Raw genomic sequence first — 22,974 nt, 5'->3', positions numbered from 1 at the left:
CTGGTGAAGTAAGAAGGATGGGTGAAGAATGGCTCGATATGGTGCAGGCACCTGGCAGGAACACTGAGTTCTCAGTTTAGCCCATTAAATAAATAATTAACTCCTCGAAGCCCTCCTGGAAAGGCTGCTTTGCGGCTGCTGCATCCTGGGCCCTTTTCTTTGCCCCCGCCGGGGATTTCCAGGGCTCCCAAGAAGCCGTAACTCAGTAGAGGGATTACAGCTCCGGCACGCCTCTTCCCATGACCTCATTCACTTCTGCGGGCAGGAGAGAGCAGCTTGGCATAGCTGCAGGGGTCTGAGTGCCAGAGACCAGGGGGCCAGCCTGCAGAGTGGCTATAATAAACCTCAATTCTCCTTTAAACATCTGCTTTAGCTATTTGTCTCCAAACAGCCCCAGCTACAGAACACAGCTTAATCCACATTTGGGGTAAATCCTAGATAAAGGATTAGCCATCCCCAGTTCCTCCTCACTTTCGCTTTGGCAGCACCTTCCTCCCTCATCAAAGTGCAGAGCAGCACCGGGGAGGTTTTCCAGAGATCTCGACAGTCTCCAAAGCAATCCCCAGGACTCACTAGGGATCAAGCTAGCCCCAGTGGCCAGGTCCTGCCTTTGATTTATAGCTAATACCTAACAGGCTCTCTTTTTAAGGTGGCAGGTACTTGGCTACTCACACTTGTAATCACAGGCTTGGCTACAGACAGACCGCTGCATGAGGAAACGCATATATACGCCGCTCAGGCTTCCAGCAGAGCCAATCCAAATAGCCAACAGGAATAAAGGACTCATTGGCAGGCTGCGTTTGAGTCCTTGCAAGGAGACAGAGACAGCCCCTGCCATTACCCCATCCTGACATCTCCCCACAGGGCGCAGCCTCCTAGTCAAAAGCAGAGGAGGTCTCTCTGGCTGGGGTGCTGAAACTCCAGAGTGGACCAAAGCATGAGCAAATTCTGCCCCTGGGTTTGGAGAGACAGGCTGTAGGGGCTGGTAAATCTTCAGCATCCAGGATTCGAGGCCAGAGACTAGAAATCCAGGGCAACCTACCAAAGAAAACACAAGCCACCAAGCAAACGTTCTCCTTGGCAGTTAACATGCAACCGAACGGCACGCAGCATGTTGGCCCCGGGGAGCTCTGTGATATAATGGAAGTCGGACTCGGGCCAGCACTTGGAATTACATCCTAATTGCACACTGCATTTCACTCGTGCAACCACAGCAGCAGTTAACATGCAATTACATGTCACTGTGTACAAATGACAGTGCAGTTATGGTAACTTTACCAGTTACCAGGAAATTGCACCCACTATGCTAAGAGGTTTTCACTCAAACGTAATTCAAGAACGGGGGGAAAGTTAGTTGAATTGACTAGGACTTGGACAAGCATTTGGTTTTTAGGTCTGGAGTTTAAGCGTCAGCTCAAGGGCCGGTGTCAAGTTTCCGGAGCACTGTAGCATCGTAACGTGGCAAAGGCATTTTTTATGCTTGCATTTATGTGACTGCTGTTCTCCCGGCACACGGCTTTATGGGAGTCTATACCATGTACCTCACGTCGTAAAATTTGCAATTTCCTGAAGAAAAGGCTGCATTTCTTATGGAGACTGACAGGTTTCTCTAGTCTTCAGGCCTCGTGCTAAACAGAGCTCCTCTGATGACTTGTTGCAAATGATGTTTGCTGTTAAAGTCACCTCCTTTCAGAGTTGTGCATTAGCCTACCCTAACTCTCTGAAAGATCAGTGATGAATGGGCTGGATGAACCATGCTCATCCTCTGGATCATTTAGGAGCTCTTCCTTCTAAATATTTTCTCCTTCATGGACAGCCTGGGACCGGTCACATAGGGCACTGGTGTTTCAACTCCTAAAACCAACTTACAGAAACAAGCAGGTTGGTTCCTCATCAGCTGACATCTCTGAATGGCCTTCACAAGCAATTCATTGCAGCCAAAGGGCACTGTTCACTGCAGAGGGGGACACGGTCATCCCCTTCCCCCCACCCCAAATACAAAAAAAGGCACCTCTGGCTGCTGCTGAAAGTCATTAACCACACTGAGGACCATCCTGAGATGGAATCTGACTACCACATTCTCCAGATGCCTCCTCTGCCTCCAAGCATCATCCCTGAGCTTCGGTCACCTCATTCCCAGCCATGCCAGTTAATCAGGCCCAGCCCTGGGAAAACAGAGAAGCTGAATTGTCAAAGCCTTGAGAGAGGATACAAGGCTGCATTGGAGGCTTCAGGAAGTTCTTAGTGGACAAGGATCCACATCATAACACCTATGCACCATCACTGTACACACGGAAGAGACAAGTTCTGAGGCCAAAGCTGTCTCCAGCCAGGCCTGCCTTGTACACATGCAGTTTGCACTGTGCAAAACAACCAGGCCTCTCCAAATCTCAGGTATTAACTCATCAAGCTTTCCAACACCCCCCATACAACTTGGGTCATGAAGTGGCCACTAAGACTTAGGCCTACAGTTCCTTTGTAGGCACAGGCTGTGCCCACAGACAAGGTGGCCAGATAGACTAGATAAACACCTACTCCTGAACGTGGGAGGATGGGGGACTCCCCTGGGGCCCTGCCAGAGCCAAGCTGCTGGCTCAGGGTAGGGGGAAGATATAGATCAGGCCAGGGGAGGATATACAGAAGACTCCGGTCTCCAGAGCCCTCAGCCCCAGCACTTCCCCTGAGCTCCACAATTAACTCCAAACCTTTCACACCGCAGAAGATTATTGACATGAGATACTCGCCCCTTTGAAGCCACTATGGCTCTTGGGGTAAATAAGCATTTGGGGATATTTTTAAAAGTGAAGCATTGATCAAGCCAGCTGCAATAGCTCTTCTGTAAGAGCGTACTCCAGCAGCAAAGCTCTGTATCACGCACAGAGGAGACGATGGCACTCTACCGCTTACATTGCTGCTACAATGGAAAATGCGGGGCTACAGTTCCATTACGGAGAAGAAAGTCATTTACTAAGGGATGTCTCTCTTTTTGAAAAGTAAGGACACTTTTATGGAAAGCTGCTGAGTTTTACCTTGGAGGTGACTGCGTTTCCAGAGTGCACAGAAAGATCTCGGTGTAATTCAGTACATTTTCCGGTTAGGCGCTCAGGACAATGATGAGAGAGGCATTAGACCAAGAACAGAAAAAACCCTATGATTTAATATTGGTATTATGGTAGGGCCTAGAAACTCTTGTTAATGCTGACCCCTTTGTGCCAGGTGCTGTACAAACTCCAAGAAGTTTATCAGCCAAGCGTAATCCTCTCACCTCCTCGTGCCCACCGTAATTACCTAATGCACTTCAAAACTCTTCAGGATAAAGTATATTTTATTTCATTAAACACTAAAAGATATGTGGCCCCGATCTTGATGCAGCAGAAAAGAGGCACCTAAAATGACCTGTTCTGGCTTTGATTGCTTCCCTGCACATGCTAGTAGGCGAGGGGCTAAAACCTGGCAAGATGCTGAGCGTTTCCTGGAAGCTGCTGTGTATTGCATCTCCCAGTAAATGACACCTGGGAAATGGCAACAGTTGGTGGCTCCCAGCACCCAGCACAACGGAGCCCAGATGTGTCCCAATGCCAGAACCACAAGAGATTTGCTGCTGAATTACAACGACTATAATTATTATTTTGTTACACAGGCACAATTATCATTTGGGCTGCAAAGTGCCACGCACGCCAACAGTGCTATATAAATTAAACAACAATGCTGTTTTGCATTCAGAAAACACCTTCACCCAGTGATCCCAGAGCTGCTTAAAGGCATTAATTAAACCTCGCAACAGTGCTGGTAAAGTAAACTAAGTGCTGCAGTGAAGCTACATGTATGTGCGATTGCTCTTTTATGGGGAGAAATACAGCAGTTTGGCTGCATGTCAAAGGCCCCGTATGGCTAACAAAGAATGGAGATTCTCCTTTAGCTCAAGTGGGCTAAGGGAGAGGGAGAACTGAATTCTATCCAGTGCTGCCATCAAACTGAAGACGAACTAAAAAAAAACACTGGTTTTCACCAAAAATAAATAAATAAACAAGTGACAGTGAAACCAACTAATACCATGAAAATAAAAACTCCCATTTACTCCCTATCAGCATTTAAGGAATTCAGAGCACTCTTGCCGGTGAAGTATAATTTCACTCGAGCCGTTAAGCCCAAACTCGGCCTGCATCTAGGAGCAGGACTGTATGGGGAAAGCTACAGTGGACTGCTTTCAACAGCAGTGCCCCAGCAATTACATTCACGTGCCTCTTGGCTCAGGTTTTCGGCCAGCCTCCCCCCTCCATCGGTAAGTAATGGGTCATTCCCTTATTAACAAGAATGCATTTAGTACTCCCTCCTGATCTCGCCATGCTCCCTTCTCTCGCTGGCCACGTCCCTCTGTACTCAAGAGTGCGCCTGGATAATATCACTTGTTTACAGGATAAATCAGCTGAACAAATCCTATTATATTTTGGAATACTGACAGCAACATGGTCCTGACATTGAAACAGGGAAAACATTACATTGTTCCTCCTGATCTAATGTCACCCAAATGGTCCATCTGTTATGCCAACTTCCCCACGTTACTGAGAAAACAGATCTCTCAGTCTCTTGCATAAGAGCCATTGATTTTAGGATATGCACACACACGTCTATACACGTGTTTGGAGTAGCTAGCCCCTCCTGTGTTTACGAGGCATCCGGTGTACTGTCTCCATAGTATCTACAACACCACAGGAAAGAAATCACTAGGCTGAAACAAGTAATGGTTCCCACACATAAACAGCTGATGGAGCTGGGGACCCCATAACGAATCTGTGATCGCCCAGTGGCACTATTAGATCAATGATATGCATGTGCACGACGGAGGGCACGAGCAAGAACCCCAGGGTTTTCCCAACAATAATCCCAGCGTGAGACCTCTGCTACCAGAGGTGAAGGGAAACTCCTGGAGGTGGCAGGATTAGCACCTAGCACCTTCTTGGGGAAGGGTCCTGGAGACAGATCTGCTGCTGTGCAAAGTCTGGCACGGACAGAGTCTTGTTCTTCAGCAAAAGCTGCAAGGCTGCTCTCTCATCCTATGCCATTAAAGGAGCAGCGCTGGGGTTGTGGCTAATTGGAGCTCAGGACACCTGGTTTCAATTCCCCGGTCCATCACGATTTGGGGCATATTGCTTGTGTACATCTGCAGGGCACAGTGCAGCCCTGCAATACCTGAGCTGACTCTGGAGCCAAAGGCAGGATAGCTGTGCCAGACAAATCAGCCTGGGCACACTGCCATGCTAATGCAGCTATCCCAGCGCTATGACCCGAGCTCGTCTCCCTCCACATCCCCTCCACCTCTGTTCAGCTGCAAGACATGGATCGTAGACTTTCCTTTCCCTGGGGGACCTCCACCTGTGCTGCTGTCATGATAATAATGAGGATGGAGTTTGTGCGATTTGAGGAAAGCGTCCTGTGTACTGGGCCATACGTGGCAACGCCACAGGTGCACCCCAACGCGACAAAGGCAGATGCTTTTATCAGGCAGCTGCCAGCCCATGGACACGTAAGCTGCTGCTTTAAATGTTTAGTCTCCAATCCTACCCTGGCTTTCCTCCTGCACGACTCCATTTAAGCCAGGTGAGTGGCAGAGGGTGCAAGTGAGGGCAGGATTTGGCCTGAAGGGAGAAGCTGAAGTCAAAAAGCATCTTGACCTCTTTTCTCCACCGGGCTGCGGTTGTGCAAACTCCAATGCACTTCTACCCCAAGACCAGCCGGGCTTTAAATAACACCCAGCTGCTGTGCGTAGCCCGAGTTGCTTTGCTCCTGGCTCTTCTCAGGCTGTTGGATTCAGCTTGCCTTTTTAAAATAAATAAATAAATAAATAATAATAATAATAATAACAACAACAACAATAAAGCTCTTACATAACTATTCCCTCCACCCCCCACCCCAGCCTCAATCTTGCAAGGCAATATCACGAGGAGGCAACGTGAGGTCAGGCTTGGGAAGCGGTTGATTACTGGGCATGTAAATGAGCGCAGGGAGAGCGTATGGAGCCCGCCGAAAAGACAGACAGCTCGGCCGCGTGTGACAGGGCCGCGTGGCCGCACACAAGACAGCCCGGGTTCCCGGCAGCCGAGGCAGCAGGGCTCAGCTTCCGCACAGCACATTGCGTTGGCTCCAGCTGTCAAGATGAGCTCAGCAAAGCCACCCTCCGCTCTGCCCTCCTGCCCGAGGCGCTGCCACCATCCCGCTCCAACCCAGTCCCCCCCCCAGCGCGGCACAGAGCCCATGTGGTCTCTGGAGTACGAGGGGATGCAGAGGGAGCCAAACGGAGGCCTAAAATATCACAGACAAAACAGTTACAGCAAGGAGCCTTTGCCTGCTCTCCCCTCAATGATGGTTTTGTGCGTGAGGTCAGCAAGAAGCCAGGAGAGGAGGCGGCAGATTTTTGGCAACGGCCCATTTAAGGCGACAGCGGACATCTATATTTGGGTGGTTAATAACTACACTCAAAAAGGAACAGGGTCTGGAGCTTGACTGGCTTCTTTTCTTTAAAAGTAACACAGGGATTTGGGGGAGACTGGGTGAGAAGCAGGAACGTGCCGGGTGGCTGAGCCAAACTCGACACAGTCTGCGTACCGAGGGGTGCTTCGTGCCCAGGATTGTACTGAAACACCCGAGGCAACAACCTTTCTGTGCAACTTGGCCCTGATTCAGCAAAATGCTTAGGCACATGCTTCCAATTAAGTAGGTGCTTAAGTGCTTTTCCACATCAGGGCTGTATACAGCAGTTTTCACCCCTGGTTCTTGCAGCGTGTTGCAGAGGTTTGGGAAGTACCATGTTCCCCCAGGAATCAAGTAAAAGAATAGGGGAGTGCCCATGCAAAGTCCTGGATGTCAGGTTAGTGTCGCCAGTGCCACCCAGCAGTGGTTGAGGTGGCCTCCTGTGACCAGAAACCTGAGCAGGACTCAAGCCAGGTCCACACCGCAGGATCTGGCTGGCATAGCTGTGTCCACTGTGGTTGTGAAGAGATCGCACCCCTTTGCCAAGCCAGTAATGCCAGCCAGCTCCCCAATGTGGACGCAGCCCTGCTGACAGAAGGTGGCGTTCACCAGCTTTGCTAATGCTCTGTGAGGAGGTGGTGTGCAAGGATGCCAGTGGAGAAACCCCTCCTGTAAGCATGTCCTTCCCCAGCAACGCAGACACAGCTACAATGGCAGAGCCCCTCTCCGACTGAGCCGAGCACTTACAGTGTTAATACAACAGTTATGGGATTAATAAAAGCTCTGGGTCCTTTTCAGAGGGCTGCCTAAGCGTGGCAAAGGCTTTGCCCAAGCTCATAGCACCCCAGACCCAATGCTCACATAACTCCCCGCCAAACAGCCCTTGTCTGCTTCATAACTTGTGTGCCTGCCCCTGAGTGCATTAACTAATTAACCTACACAGGAAAGGGGAGGCAAGTACCTCCGGCCTTACTCTGTACATCCAGAGAAGGGCAGCGACTTGCTCAAGACCATCAGGACTGGAAGAATGGAGCCACTCCAGACTGGCTCTCCTTCTGCAACACCAGAGTAATGGCCTCCAACTCCTACCTAGCATCGTCCAGCCATAAATCTCATGTGCTTTGCAAAACAAAGGGCCATTTACTCCTCTTTTCCAGACAGTGAAACTGAGGAGCAGGGAAGGGGTCCAAGCTCATAGTGTAGGTCAAGGGCCAAATTCAGAGTAGAAACCAAGTAGCCAGAGTCCCATCCCACTACCCCCGTGACTAAGCTGCCAGTCTGCTCCAGCTAGCACCCAGCATCGAGGTGAAACTGGTACCACCTTCAGCCTCATTTGCAAGGCTAAGCAAATGCTTCTGACAGACTGCATCCCCGCAATGCATTCCAGCACCCACCACTCTCATGGTATAAAAAAGACCGGTTGCTTTCTCTTGCTATCTCCAGTGAACTTAGTTTGGAGCCTGTTAGCTCTATGCCTTCCATGGTGCATACATAGTTGATTCTTTCCTTGCCTTGCCTGTAAGTTGAAGGGAGGAGCTCTGAAAGCATGACTAAAAGTTGGCTGGGGAGGGAGTCCTTAAGCATGCAGTGTTTTTTTTATGAACTCCCCCATTCAACTCTCCGCAGTTGTTCCAGATGACAGGTCTCCCAGATCTGAAGGCGGAAATAGAAATGTTCCAGTGTGGCGCTCGCTGTTTTTTTGCTGAGGATGGTCCACGGAGATTTAGGATGATTGAAGGGGGTAAAATGTGGAGTAATGACATGAAACAAAAGTAGAATTTTAAAAAAGGTACAAGAGGAATGTTCCCCAATGGTGAGATCATGGCAGAGTCTAGATTACTCTGTCACCAGGCCCCAGGTCTCGTATGAGCAGGCATTAACCCAGAGACCTTTGCATCTGAAAACACAAGCCTCTGCAGCTTGAGTTGAAAGAGGGACTCCAGGATCAGCAGATGCCAACCTGTGTGCATGGCCTGGCTCCTGGGGGGGAAACAAACTGCCCAACAATGAGTGCAGGTTACAGCCCCAGCTGGGGAAATCTACCCCAAACAGCCCCCCTTGTGAACAGGGACATGTGCAGCTGCAATGGAGCTGACTGGCTACTCAGCAGTCTGCACATGCAGTTCACAACCCAAGGGTGCAGCTCCCACCAGCATGAAAGCGAGGACCCAATGAGCTGCATGAAGAGGCTAGAGCCTGGCACCGAGGCAGAGGACATGAGTCTGTGCATCCTTTCTGGGTGAGTCTGGTACATCCTATGGGTACAGGAATGCCACTGCCAGGTGCAGGGACAGCCCCATTTCTTTATTATAGCAACAGCTTCCCTGTAGTTTCCACAGGAAACGGCTTTTCCCAATGCACTAATCAAGCATTAGTTCATCTCCAGCCCTCACCTGATGGGGAAAAGCTATGGATGGAGGCCACAGAAACTGGAGCTGCAGCAACTTCTCCCAGCCTCTTGAGATGCTATTCTTCCCACCACCGCTGTCCCTCTCCCTTGTTATAAGAGATGCTGTTTTGCAGTCAGAAAGAGCCAGACAGGACACCTGACTGTCAGATAAGGAAGTTAGACAAGTATCCGCTCCACACACCAGTTGGCTATTCAATGGGTGGGACGCTTACCTAAGATTCAGAAGACCCCAGTGATACTCCCGACTCTGCTACAGCCCTACTATGTGACCCTGGAAAGGTCATTTTCCTGTGCCTCAGTCCCCTCTTCAGTAAAATGAGGACAACAATACCATATTTACTCATATACCATATGCACCTTTCCCCCCCAAAAAAATCAACCCTCCAAAACTGGGGTGCATGCCTTAACCAGAGAAACTAATATTTCTTCACTGACTTTGAAGCATGGAGGAATAGAAGCATGGAGACACTTTGCTCTACTGCTGCCAAAATGGCTCCCACTTCTCTCTGGCCCAGCAAGTCATGGGGGTGGTGGGAGAGGAATATAGCATTAACTGTCTCAGACATTAAGGAATTTGCATTAGCTACTGATTGTAGCTACTGACCCCAGTGGTCTTTCCTGCCCAGAGCAGGGGGGCTGGGCCTGACATTCCCATGAGGTCTCTTCTGGCCCTAAACTTCTGTGAATCTGTCAATCTGTACACGATAGCTTGTGCCTGAAGGTTCAGTCGAGCTCGCTCAGGGCAAGTGAAGCTGCTGAACATGGTTTTTTTCAGGAACTTTATATAAAGAACGATTTACAGTAAAAATTAACAGTCCTGCTATTGCCCTTGCAGGGGTCAGGGCCAAGACATTTTGCTCTCCTGCCACACCAGGAAGTTCCTGCTGCCTCACCCAAACTGTCTCCCAGGAAGTCACACTCCCTGGACACGCTGTTTCCAGGAGGACTTAGTCTACGTCATACAGTTGGCCATGACTCTATAGGGGAAAAAAGACTTTTCCCATTCTGCCTTCTAAAAACAAGGTGTGCGTGTCTTATTTGGGGAGACGTGATATGCAAGTAAAGATGGTACTTTTATTTTTGCTAACCTGCTTGGGGGGTTTTGAAGGACAAGCCATACCTCTCTGCATGAGGTTATCACAATTAATGCAGATAATTTTCCCTACAGGTGAAGGTCAATCCAAGCTGGCAGCCCACAGAAGAAAAGATGAACAGTGATATGGATAAAATTCAAAGCCACCAGCTTAGGTCACAGCTGCGCTGAACTTGGACATTCAGGGCAACAGCAGAGGTGCAACTCACTTCCACGTGTGCCCCTATTCCTTAATTTGCTGCAGGGGTTATGATGCATGCTAGCAGAGGGTGGTGATGCACACACCAGTCATCCCGTTAGAAGACCATACTCTTGTATAGTACAGTCCAGAGGAGGGAGGGGATGTTGGTGTCACTGCCATGTAAGCAAAGTGCAGAGAGGAAAAATGACATGTTGGGCACACACAAAAGGCTCCTGGAAGAGCTGAAATAAAACCCAAGTATCCTCACTACCACCCCCCACGAGCTGAAGCCATAAAGCTTCAATCTGACTCTCATACCTTGGCTTCTACCACCAAGCTGGGAGTGTTTTTGGGCAGCTAAACCACCCATCAGATAACAACCCAGATGGCTCTGACCAACCACCACCCCATGCCCCACCACAATAAAGTGCTGGGAAAGAGGGCCCAACAAAGGGCAAAGCTGTCTGTTGGGTCATCAACTCAGAAAACGTTTTTCCCCACCCCCCCCCACCCCAAGTGAAAGCACTGCCATGAAAAACAGGAAGAGATTGAATACAGTAATTTAAACAGTCAAACTCCATTTCCTGCCAAAAGAAAAAAGAAATACACATGAAAGGCAGAAGCCAGGCAATGGCTGGGGACGGGTGCTTGATTATCTTGGACAGATACTTCACTAGATTATCCCGCTGGAAGCTACAGAGGTGACACCTTTTCATTTAAGGGACTCGGCTTTGTTAGGCAGCAGTTCATAAAGTGGGGCCTGCGAAAAGAGGAATCCAATCAGGCGGATGAAAAGACCTGGATCTGAGATAACGAGACCAGAGAGCGGGATGAGTTGCTAAGCCTACTCTTCTGCTCGCTGGACAAGCAAGGGCTGACCTGGGAGAACCTGCTGCATTACAGACATGACGTTTAGGGTTTCATTCGCAACCCAACACCCAGTCAAGGATATCTGCTCCCTTCTCCCAAGAAGCTCCATGCTACACCAGTCCTGTCTTCTGAAACATCCAGAAAGCATTGCATCTGCCCCTAATGTCCCAGGATGGCAGACCCCCCTCCTGTTCCCAGCCCCAGTGGAAGAGGAAAGGTTCCCCTAAAGATACCCTATACTGCCAAACAGGATGAGAGCAGCACGCGGCTCTTTCAGGTGACCTCCCTTGCAGAAGTCTACCCTGAGGGGTGCTGGCTGACCCTTTAGGAGTGACCCGCTGAGACTTGAATGACGGCAAGGCAGAGAAAGAGGATGCTCAAAGACATGCCCCCTCCCCCCCCACTAGTGCTTTTTTAATATAGCACACCTGCATTTTGCAGGAAGGCTGGCCCAGCTTAGAGGACACCAGTCTGGCTTTTGGGAGGGACACTGTAGCCTGGATTAGACATTCAGCCTCTCCGCATCTCCATTCTCCCATGGGAAGAATGGCACTGCCCTACCTCCTGCTGGGGGAAATGTCATGAGGATAAATATGTTCACGAACGTAAGGCACATGGGTCCTACAAGGTTAGAGGCCACAAGCACCCAAGACAGAGATACCAGATGCATCTGAAACCTGCAGGAATCCACTATGTCCATCCACACATGCATCCCATACCTGTTATTACAGGGGACTTCCCAGCCCGAGCAACGCAGCACCATAGACTCACATCCCTCCTGTGACTACAGTCAAAGAAGATGCAATGCTTCTTGACTCCCTGTCCTTCAAACTTTGGCAGGAAACTGGACAATATTTACATCATTTGAGACAATGAGAACCTTTCACCGCTTTAAGAAAGGCCCTGTTTTTTGGGCATTCCACATTGTTGCTCGCTTTATTTTTTCCCAAAATGTTTTCAAAATTTCCTGTTTACAAAAAAAAAAAAGAAACCAGTCTCTGCATCCTGCAAAGCTGGGTCTGCCAGGAGGGGGAGGAATATCTCAGTGATATTGGGACAGTAGCTCCTCTAAGAAAAAAGATTAAACATCCACTAATACAATTGTAACAACCAAAATATGCTGAAAAACCCCTGATTTCCTTGAGAAATTCTTCCATTTCCAGAAGATGCCATTCTTCTCCCACTTGAAAGATGAATTTTCATTTCTACCCAAGAGGACTTTTACAATCTTTTCTCCAATGCCTGATGAAGGGGGTTTGTGGCCAAAAGTTTGCAATTAAAGAAGTTTTTTTTTTGCAAAAATCTTGTTGGAATAAAAAAAGAAATCATCTCTACTGTGAGCCCCGACTGCTTTTTCCTCTAGATCAATACAACTATGACCTGGATACCATTCTTCTCCCAACTCTTTTCAGTGGAAATGCTCTGGCCAGCTCTACTGTGCAGCAATGCAGTGGGCTGTGTCCAAGCACTGTGCTGCACCGCGGAGGTGGCTGCATCTCTCTGACAGGTGATGCAATTCCTCAGCATCTTGGGGTCCAACATGCTCCTCTAATGCAAGCTCTCATCATCACATATGTTCAAGGTGCTGACAAATGGGAAACCCTGATGGGCTTATCTATATCACATGAGCAAACTAAGACCAGTTTGGAAAGCAACTGTGGGGTTATAAAAACAGATAGGTCTTCCCTGATTTGTGCTGAGGATTAAGCAGTGGTTTACTGATGAGGGGAAAGGAGGCACTGAGAACCTTCCCTTCATCCTTCCCATCTGGGAAAAAAATCTACTTTGCAGGGGGGGGCTGCTGCAAACACACTGCTTGTGGTTTCTCTCATCCCTGCCGCTCCCATACACACGTCCGAGAAGCCTAGATGGATCCTCCGCCTCCAACCTGATCTGCAAAGCAGGCTCACTCTATCAGAGCACTTTAAGATCCCGGCATCTTCTGCCGTAGGGTGAGAGCAGGAGGCAGGATATGCTCAGACTGCCTGAGGCACAGCCCTGACAAGCTCAGCCCAGCTGGTACCCTAGCAGGTACCAGGTTTCAGCCTGCGCAACGCTCCCCTTCCCATGCTAGTATGTGTGCACCTGCTGCACTCTATTGCAATGACATGCGTGAGAGCCTTAGATTTGCTGCAAATCCCTTGCTGCCTCATTAGGAAAAAACAAAAAACACCTATATGATAGTACAATAGCCTGAACCTATGGCTCCCAGAAGCACAGGGGTGCTGCTGGAGGGTTTGGAAAGGAGCATGGGTCTGGCAGAGGTCTCCCAGGCCAACGAATCCAGCCCTCCGTAGTTGAGAGCATCTGTTGCCCCAAAGGGTCCTGAAAAAAGAGACAGAAGAATGAGAGAAGGTCCAGAGAAGAGCAACAAGGATGATTAGCAGTACGGAGGGGCTTCCATATAAGAGACTAAAGAAGCTAGGCCTGTATCTCTTGAGCGTGGGAGCGAGAAGCACGGCCTTTGATTCAGAACTTCCTGGACCTTTAATCCTAGAGGCTGCAAATGGGGGAAGAACAGTGGAAAAAACCCATGTCGTAGCCAGTTTGCTCTCTTTTGGCATCGGCGCTCTGCTCCCGTGCAACACAGGATTGGGCAGGATGGACCTATAGTCAGACTCACTAAATGGCAATTCTTACGAACTTAAAATCGCCACTTTAGACCCTCACCCATGATGACAAGGAAAATACCCAAGAACCAAGAATGCCCTACAGCATGCCATGGGGAGAAGCCATGGGACAAGGGCACTGCCAACACACCCGCAGGGGAGTCATTAGTTAATATAAGAAGATCAGAAGATCCCTCTGCCACTGTGGGAGAGCACAAACATCAAGACCAAGACTGGGCCAGGACGCCTAATAGACATTACTCAGCCTTCCTCCACCAACAGAGATGCATTTAACACCTGCTCAAAACCAGGGGAAGCTGCAGTGGTGTGAGCAGGGGCTTCCGCAGGGAGGGTCTGTAGCACTGAGATCGGCACTGCAGGTGCCTGGCTCTAGCAGGGCAAATCACCAGCGGAGATACAGCCATACTGCGAGGTCTCTCCCAGATGAAGAAGTAACTTCATCACTCCCAGATGAAGGAGTAACTTTGCAGCCACCCCCGTGTATCAAAGGACCACACTTCCCAGCTGAGAGGCAGGGCTCTACCCGTCTCATTCAAGCTACTGCCGTCGACAGGGCTGCTCACGCAGCGATGAGTCACTCAACTGCAGGCTGCCAGAGTCAGGTGCATGGCAATCACCAAAATCGGGTCCATCCCACAAAGATCACAAAGCACTTTCTTGAGCAGAGGGAGCCTAAGAACCGCTCTACACACACAGACATGGGAGCACAAAGATGCTGAGACAGAAACCCCTGCCCAGCCCCGAACCCTGGGGGCTAATGCAAATCAAACCCAGAAATCACTCTGGGCCCAGTCCTTCTCCCACTGGAAGCAACGGGAGCTTTGCCTCTGGCTTGGATCAGCACAGGATAGGGTAGAAGAAATCCAATGCAGAGGGGCTCAATTCTCAGGCCCACTGCAGTGTCCTGGGGAACTCGTGCCCATACCCAGACCCCTCAACACTGCCAGAGGAAGAGGTCATCAGGCCAGTGGAAATGAAGTCAAATGACACTCCTCTGCCACAGAAGGCGTGAAGGCACTGCTGTATATCGGGTCCCCACATGGGCACTGGTTTGCAGGGTGGTGGAAACACTGTGTTTTTCCATTTTCCCTTTGCTTAGACTTGAACTTACTTTTGCTTGAAAGGGCTAATTAAGGAGGAAAATCAAAGCACGGGTCTGACTGTTACAGGGCGCCCAATGCAACACATGCCATAACCAGGATTACTCTGTGGCCCATCAAAAGGCTGCAACACGCTGCTTGGACTGGCACCGGGTACTTCTGCACACTTGCAGATTACACCAAGCCAAAGTAAGACAAGCCCTTTTGTGGGTCAGAGAACACCCTCACCCTTCCTGAATTCTCCCCTCAGATCTTTTAGGCTCTAACCTCGCTCCTCAAGCCAGCCCTTACTTTTGCAGAACAGAGACAATGCAGAGTTGGATATGGGCAGGACAACTGGGGATTTCAGTAGGTTAATGGTGAATGCCTCATATCCCTGGAAGGCACCAAATCACATTTTTACAAAGCTTGCAAAATAGTTCAGACTCAGCAGTCATTGAGATCTGGGTCTGAAAGCTTTAGACAACGGAAACGAAACAGAGATTATGTGTTACTTGAGAACCATTTAAATTCAGACTCGTGCTAGTCCTTTGCAGAGTTTAGGATTTCACCAAGTCAAATTGTAGACTAATCGTAACAGGAGGATCCCCCCTGACGATCACAATGCACCACGCACTCATTCATGAATAAACACAGTAATCCTGGGAGAGAAGAAATCTATATTCTCCTCTTTTCACAAGGGGGGAAACTGAGGCAGGAAGAGGTTCAGTGGGGTTGCATGGTGAGCTGGAGGCAAAACAGATCCTGCTAGCCCCCTCGCTCTTAGCTGCGTGCTGCGATTGCTATGCCATGCTGAACACGCTCCTGGCATAAATAAGCACGCGGAGAAGTTAAGCTTGGCTGGCTAGACATGAGACTTACCGCACTACTACAGGGAATGTCCTTGACTTTGAGCCATGCCAGATCTAACGTCCCCTCTCCCCTGTAGCAGGACTGCAGCCTCTCCTTGATGCGGTCATTAATCTTTTTCAGGACAAAGATGCAGAGAGCAGACTCATCCAGCGACTTCATTTTCCTCTTCTGCCCCTTGGTGAAGACTGTGAAGAGGATATCAGCATCTTGGCTGACACCCAAGGACCTGGCCAAGATGGCTCCCGCCTTGGACAAGTAGGCTGCCTGGAGCAGCCGGTACTCCACCCCATTCTTTTCGCAGCCAATGGGCACCTCGACGTAGGAATTAAAGGCTGTGTCCTCCTTGCAAAGCCGGACCAGCTTGGAGGTGTAGACCTGCTCCTTGGTGGTAGAGCCTGGCGGGGAGATCATCTCTGGCTGCAGGGTCAGGAAGTAGACAAAGTTGCCGCTGCTGAAGCCATAGATATAGTAGATGTCAAAGTCAGGGATGATGGTGAATGTGTCCGAGGGGATCTTGATCATGGAGGCCACAAACTCATCATGAAAGACATAGGCAAACATCCCGTCGGCCTCAGAGTTCTTGGTTAGCTTCCGGCTGGAGATGGTGGGGAAGTACTCTGGCTTGCCATCCACAGCGGTGGCGATGAACAGCTTGTCATCCATGTTGCTGTAAGAAACAATGACTCCGAAAACAGAGCCACTCTCGTTCACCCCAGAGAGGTAATGCTCCTTCTTGTGGAAGGGCTCTCCCAACTTGAAAAGGTCATCCAGCCTCAAGAGCTTGCAGATCCCCTGGTAAAGGCTTCCGCAGGCTATCAACCTGTTCTCCTTATAGTCTATGAGGAGCATCTTGTTGATGTTGTTGGTGGGAGTCAAGGGCTCATTGCAGGTTTGGACTACCCTAGGGGGATAACACTTGGGGTTATCATCATCCGGACCGGTCTGGTGCGTCACCAAGACCTTCAGGTCACTGGAGAGTTTGTAGATCCTGTTGACAGCTCCCAAGTAAATATGTCCAGTTCTTTCATCCACCACCAAGTGGTTAAAAGTCCCCTCTGCCTGCTCACTTGTAAAGGTGATGAAGGGTCTCTTTGGGTGAGGTGGCTGTTGCCTAGCAAAAGACCATGTCATGGTGGACAGGAGGAGGTGGGAAATCAGGCAAGTCCATTTCCACGTGGCTGCCGACATGGTTAGCAAGATTTGTATTCCCAAAGGATGGAGGATTCAGAGCCACTAGCAATTTCAGAGCACCAGTCCCCTGGCAGATCTTGTCCTACAAGCGAGAGAGAGAAGAAAGCAAAATGTTATCACAACGGAGTATTTTCCCTCCTCCTTCCTTCACAACCAAACTATCATCAGAGCATATTTAATTGCTAATCCTCCCTTTCTCATCTTTGAGCTCCCTTCACAAAACAGCACAAAGGAAACACCCCTGAAAGAGCTGCTGGAAGTCCAGGCAGAAATCGTGCACCAGAATAATAACCAGCCACACACACACGCAAACACACCACAGTGTGGTAGATGGATTAGTTTGAGTTGTCTTTTGATACAACTCTGAAGCCCCGGCTTTGAGCGGTGTCCCATCGGGCTAGAAACCATCCCCGCATCCCAAGGGTCCAGCTAAACTAACAAGACAGAGAAGTTAAGGATTCATCTCCCTCCCCTTGAGAGCACAGGGATATTCAGGGCCTTGCCCCACGCAAACACAGAGTAAATGGGAGAACAGAACCTAGTTCTCTTCTACTCCCATCCACTTTAACCACCAGGCATCCTCCACCTGTAGCAGAGAAGAAAAGCCACCCTGTCACCAGACCGAAGAAAGGGAGGCAGGGATCACTGAGCACATTTCGGTATTTAAGGACAGTAAAGTCCAAAGGCCCATGAACTGCAAATAAAACATCCTTGGTGTTGCTGCTTTCCATACAGTAAAAGAAGACACACAGAGACTCCCTAAGGAAAGGAGTTTCCTGCCCCTGTTCTTACCCAAACCCCCTAAAAGCTGAAATGGCTTTTAACCGTGTAAAGTGAAGCGTATTGCATGACGCAGCAGCAACCACGATGTTGGCATAGATGTTCAGTGTGCAGCAAAATCCCTGTCTTTTCCATGAGGAAGACGGGTGCCCCAGCTATGAACAAGCCCAGCGGAGCAGGGCTCCTGGGGCAGCTGCATTTGTCACAAACGCCAGACCTTCAACAGCAGAGTTCATGCCTGCCCTTTTATCATAGCCTCCAACCCCCACCTCTGCCCCCAAAATATCCGGCTGTTTAAAGCCCAGGTGAGAATTTCCTCCTCTTTGTAAGAAATGCCAAGAAAAGTTCAAACCCAAAAGTCTTTTTTTTCACTCGGGGTCCATTTCTAAGGGCAAGGTTTTGCCGTCAACCTCAGCGCACGACCCCATGCATGCCAGCAGTGCCACCTGGGGATGTTATCTGGCCCTTAGCAAGGACCGCAAGAGGCAAGATGAATATCACTGGACTTTCAGGGGTGAGTACAAGAGCAGGAGCTGTCAGGCTGGCTCCTCGGCGACTGTAAATCAGCATAACTCTACCACCATTGACCTCCACGTGGCACCCCCCACTTGTCTTCACACTACTAACACACATAAGGCTCACACAAAATTCACACGAGGGGCGGGCACTCACCTCTGTCACTGGGCCTCCCCCCGGCCCCTTCCCTCCCCAGTTGTGTGACTGCGCAGATGGAAAGCGGAGTTCATTTCGAGTTTACTTGAGACATGTTTACTCTGTCCCGCATTGACCTTCTGGTCCAACAAATATTTAATAACTCAAGCTCAAGTTGCTAAGTTCACAGACTCTCTCGTCAGCAGGAATAGGCAGCCCGGTCACGCAGGGCAGGGAGGAAGGGCTCTTAATAATCTTTATGCTGATGGATAGAGCAGCAACGGGACGCGTTCTCCCTGCGCAGTGATTCCCTCATGAAAGAGCCCTTCCTCCAGGCAGGAGCTGGAGAGGAAAGCCATCCCCGTTTGAGCCCGCTGCTCCGAACCATCGCCTGGTGACCCCGTGGACAAGTTCCTGTCACTTCTGAATTATGCCCTGTATTTCTAAGGGCTGCCTAGACACCGGGGCGATTCAGACACTAGAAATACATGAGAAGAAATAATTCTCTTATAAGTTGATACTACGCTTTGCTCCTTTGAGCTCTGCTGAGCCAGCACAGCTACCAGGTAGAGAAAAAGCTATTTTAATTCACACACCGACTGAACGGAGGCCCCGATTCTGCAATGAGAGGCACTTCTCTGAAGAGCTTGGACCCGGCAGCAAAAGGACATTCATCCCTAGCAGTACCCAATCCACCTCCACTGGAAACAGCCTGTAAAATGCAGAGCACATGCCGGCCTGGAATATGTCTGAGGCAGGAGCCAGCAAGAGTCTAGCTAGCCTGTCGGATGCCGGAGTGGGTGGGCTTGTTGCATTTACAGATGAGAGGGAAGCTGTTATCCTTGAAAAATGAGCAAATTGGATCCGGAAGCCACAGGGATTCAACCCTTAAACCTCACAAGGGCTAATTAAATGGTCATTTTCAGAAGTATAAGGGCAATCCAAAATAACAAGCCTCAGGCAAGGAAGTCTTTGCATGCGGGGAGCTCTGCCGTGACAGCCGCTGAGAAGGGAGGGAAGGACGCGGCCCCTAACCGGAGCTCTGCATGGTCGATGCTCAGGTGGGCACACTGCCCACACAGCAGGGCAGCGGGGACCGTGGTTCTGCCTTCTGCCAGGGTGAGGGCAATGGGGGAGTTAATGGTTGGTGGGATCAAGAAAGGAAAGCAGGTCTCTGAGAGTAAACTCCTGATGTACCAAGGGAGCGGTGGGCACAGAGACAGGACAGAAGGAAGCAGTTGGGAGAGCTGGGTTCTATCCCCAACTCTGCCACTGACCTGCTAACTGACCTTGGGCACATCACTTCTTCTCTTGGCCTCTCTGCTTCCTCCTGCATCTCTGCCTCATCCACTTCAGCAGGCAGCTTGCCAGCCCCAGTGTGTTTGCACAGTACCTACCACCTGGTACCCTGCTCTCCTGTTGGGACCCCTCAGCACTACAACAATGACTTGGGTTTCTCTGCTAATTACAAACTCTGTTTGTCCTAGCAAATAGCAGAAGACGGTTACCCCTAATGAGCTATTCACTGAGCAGGGCGACGCATGCACACCACATTTTGGATGTAGCATGAGGAAGCGAGTTGTGCATCTCCAGATGTTCATCGCTCGCCTCCCAGGATGGTGAATTTACAAAGCACCAAAATGGTCCAGCAGACACACCTGGGCTCCCAGGCCACACAGCCAGAAAGAGGCAAATATGAAAAACAAGCACAAGTGGGGAAGGGAAAAAAGAACCAGAAGCAGCACCAAAAATGAGGTTCAGAGCTTGGGCTTGGATCTATTTTAACAATAAACCAAAAGCAAAGCCCTATCACACAGCCTGCATTGGCTTGTGACCCTCAAGCCCTGAAATGAAACCTGTGAGGGACTTCCCATGCCAGCATGCAACACTCCCTCTCGAGACATGCAATTCATGTCCAAGGTCAAGGCAGAATAGTGCGTGCTGGCTGGGACAGGGAGTCTACGTTTAAAAGGAGAAATGCTGCAGTTGGCATCAATGAATAAGTGATATGCACTGTATCCCAGGCTACCAAGACCTCCTTAAGTCAGCAGCTGAGATGCAGCCGTGAGTCTGACCATGTCCGTCTGGCCGCATCTACACGAGACGCTGACTGTGCAGCTGTTACTGCACAGTCATGTAGGACTTGCATACCCAAGTACTAAATCCAGCACAGTTGCAGAAATCCAGCACTGTTGCAGACTCAGAAAGAAAAGGAGGGCTGCAGAGAGTAGACTCTTGACGTACCAAGGGAGCTCCAGGTACAGGGACAGGACTGGAGAAAGCAGTCAGGAGCTATCTTCGGCAGCATCCCATGAGCAAAGGAAGGGAAGGTCGCACCAGCAGGGCTCCAGAATGGTGGAGAACAACAGCTCTGGTAGAGGCAAACCCGCACAGGAAAAGCTGCCCTTATACCCTGCCCCTCCCTGTCACACAGCCACTGTGCAAAAGAACAAGGTAGGGCAGAACAGTGGTTCAAATAGGAAGGACCAGCTCCCCGTAGGATTCCCCGGCTGAATCCGTCAGGCTGAGCTGTGGACTGTTTTGTGAAGACCAGCAATCTCTGCCCCTCGCCACCCCCACCTCCTGCACAGCCTCCAGGACACCCAAGGGGACTGGAAAAAGAAGCTGGGGAAGATCAAGCGCTCCCCTCCTGTGCCCCAAAGGAAGCTGCTTATTGTGCAGGGTCTGTACATTGGGCCACAGGAACTATTTTTGTGCTCCAGGATGGATCAGACCAGAGATCCATCGAGTCTCATTTCACAACTCTGGCAGTAGCCAGGAAAGCACAAGACCCCTGTGGGGAAATCTGCCTCCACTCTGCATCTCATCCCAGTCTCTAAGATTAAGTATAGACAGTCAAAAAGCCCGAGGCTAAATTGAGTCAATCTTGGCAGGTTAGTCCAAGCTGCAAAGATTGAACCAATAAGCAAATGAACAGACATTTACCTTTGACTCAGGAAATGCAGCCACATGCCTGCAGTGGCTCAAGCCAGAAGCTGGGGCAGAGGGGAGGTCACTACAGCATGGCTCTCTGGCACATAGCCAGCATGGGCTATGTGTTAGCTTCCTGTTCCTGCTGCCCCTGAGGTCTCTGGGATTTGCAGCTCAGAATCACAACAGTAGGACTCTGCAGGGGTGTTCATCACTTCATCTTCCTGCTTCCAGGTGCCTCAGGGATCTGTAATCCACAGTCACAGCCAGCCCTTCAGAGGAGCAGCCTGGGAGCAGTGGTTTTAAACAGGTGCAAGAGGGAGACGTTCTCCGGGCATCGATAACTCATCCAGCATTCATGCAATTCAGCACGAAAACCCATGAGTTCCTGCTTTCATCCTCAAACCCAGAAAGGTCCAGAGAGAAAATAAGGAGCCAATTTCTTTTTCTCCAAAGAAACCAGGAGAGGATTTCAAAGCAGATGAGGTGAGAGGGTAACTGGAGACAGGCATGGACTGTGGCAGGTGGCAAGGCAAAGCAGGGGGCAACATGGGTTTGGAATCAGCAGAATTAAAGCTGAACTCACATCACAAACTGTAGCAGGGACCCAGATCTCCTCCCACGCAAGCAGCCAGCATTGAACACCAGCCCCATACAAGCCCTCCAGCCAATGCCGACCACGCACCAAATCTCTCTGCTCCACCCCAGCTGGACTTTCTGTTGGGGATAAATGGGGAAATGATACAACACGCACATATACCCTTTCTGGCATGAAAGGGTGAAGCGCTGATGAGGCCCACGGATGACATGAGACAGCAAAGACATTGCAAGAGCAGCTGAGAGATTTCAGCCAAACTGGGAGCTGACACCTCGCCACAACAGTTCCTCATGATATTCCAGCTGCATTGGGATGCCTGGCTTCTGGATACAAACCTGGGAATATGTTTGAAACCCAGGACTAGGAGGTCCACATCCTGCCCCAAGAAGGAGCTCAGAGGAGATGCAGCTCCAGTGATCTCCCAGCAAGGCACTGCCTCGGGAGGGTAGAGCCTGCTCATGCCCCCCTGGGGCTGCCTGTGGCACGGGCTTGGGAGTTAATGAAGCCAGGCATTAATCCGGCAGCGCATTTGGCTGTTTACTTTTGCTCAGGCACAGCTATTCATTTCCCGGGACATGGGAGGCAGCCCATGGATGCTGACTAGGCAGGCTCCCAGCAACAGAGCCACGGCACAGCAATTCAGCACCAAGTGCAGCTACACAATCCCTTTAATCTCAGCTAAACATTTCTCCTGGCTTCTTTTAATAAACCCTGATTACCATGGATAGAGGCTTTTCTTTGCAAACCTGCATGGAGAGAAAACTCATACAGGGACATTGTCGACAACTCCCCAACAAAGACCAGCTTCTAGCTTCAGCTAAATCCTCTCTCCCCACGCTTGCGGCCTGTCTGCTTCCCCATGGAAATGCAAGGCAGGTCTCTCCGTTGGGGGATCCCACTTTTCAGCATCTTTTCTTTTGAGCCAGTGGCAATGAACAGACCCCAGCCAAAGCTGCAGCCTGCCCCAGATAGAGAGATTAAATTTCAGCAGTGGGTTGCTTATGGGGCGTTGAAAGCACCAGCTATGTACACCGTGACCTTCACCCCCTGGGAGGGGTCTGCACGGGGCCCATCACTTCAGAGCGCTCTCTGGGCATGCATTAAACGAGGTGATTAACACCTGTCACTGCCGATTTTTGTTCCTCCTCTCGCTCCACAAAGACAAACTGTGCAGGGAGTTTTAATTATGATTTCCCACTGATGACCTGAGCAGTTTGTT

General features: G+C 50.1%; 1 protein-coding gene across 1 annotated transcript in view; it reads right to left on the bottom strand.

The window, feature by feature from the left end:
- The window catches only part of PLXNA4 (plexin A4), a 533,592-nt gene that overhangs the window by 489,566 nt on the left and 21,052 nt on the right, over positions 1 to 22,974 (bottom strand). Inside the window, exon 2 of the mRNA XM_090041550.1 lies at positions 15,614 to 16,877. Within this exon, the coding sequence (XP_089897676.1) occupies positions 15,614 to 16,792 (1,179 nt within the window). The 5' untranslated portion in view covers positions 16,793 to 16,877. The remainder of the gene's footprint in view (positions 1 to 15,613; positions 16,878 to 22,974) is intronic.

The sequence above is a fragment of the Crocodylus siamensis genome, chromosome 4 (genome assembly GCF_052110815.1).
Source record: "Crocodylus siamensis isolate JL-2025a chromosome 4, ASM5211081v1, whole genome shotgun sequence".
NCBI lineage: Eukaryota > Metazoa > Chordata > Crocodylia > Crocodylidae > Crocodylus > Crocodylus siamensis.
This window is presented reverse-complemented; position numbering and strand designations above follow the sequence as displayed.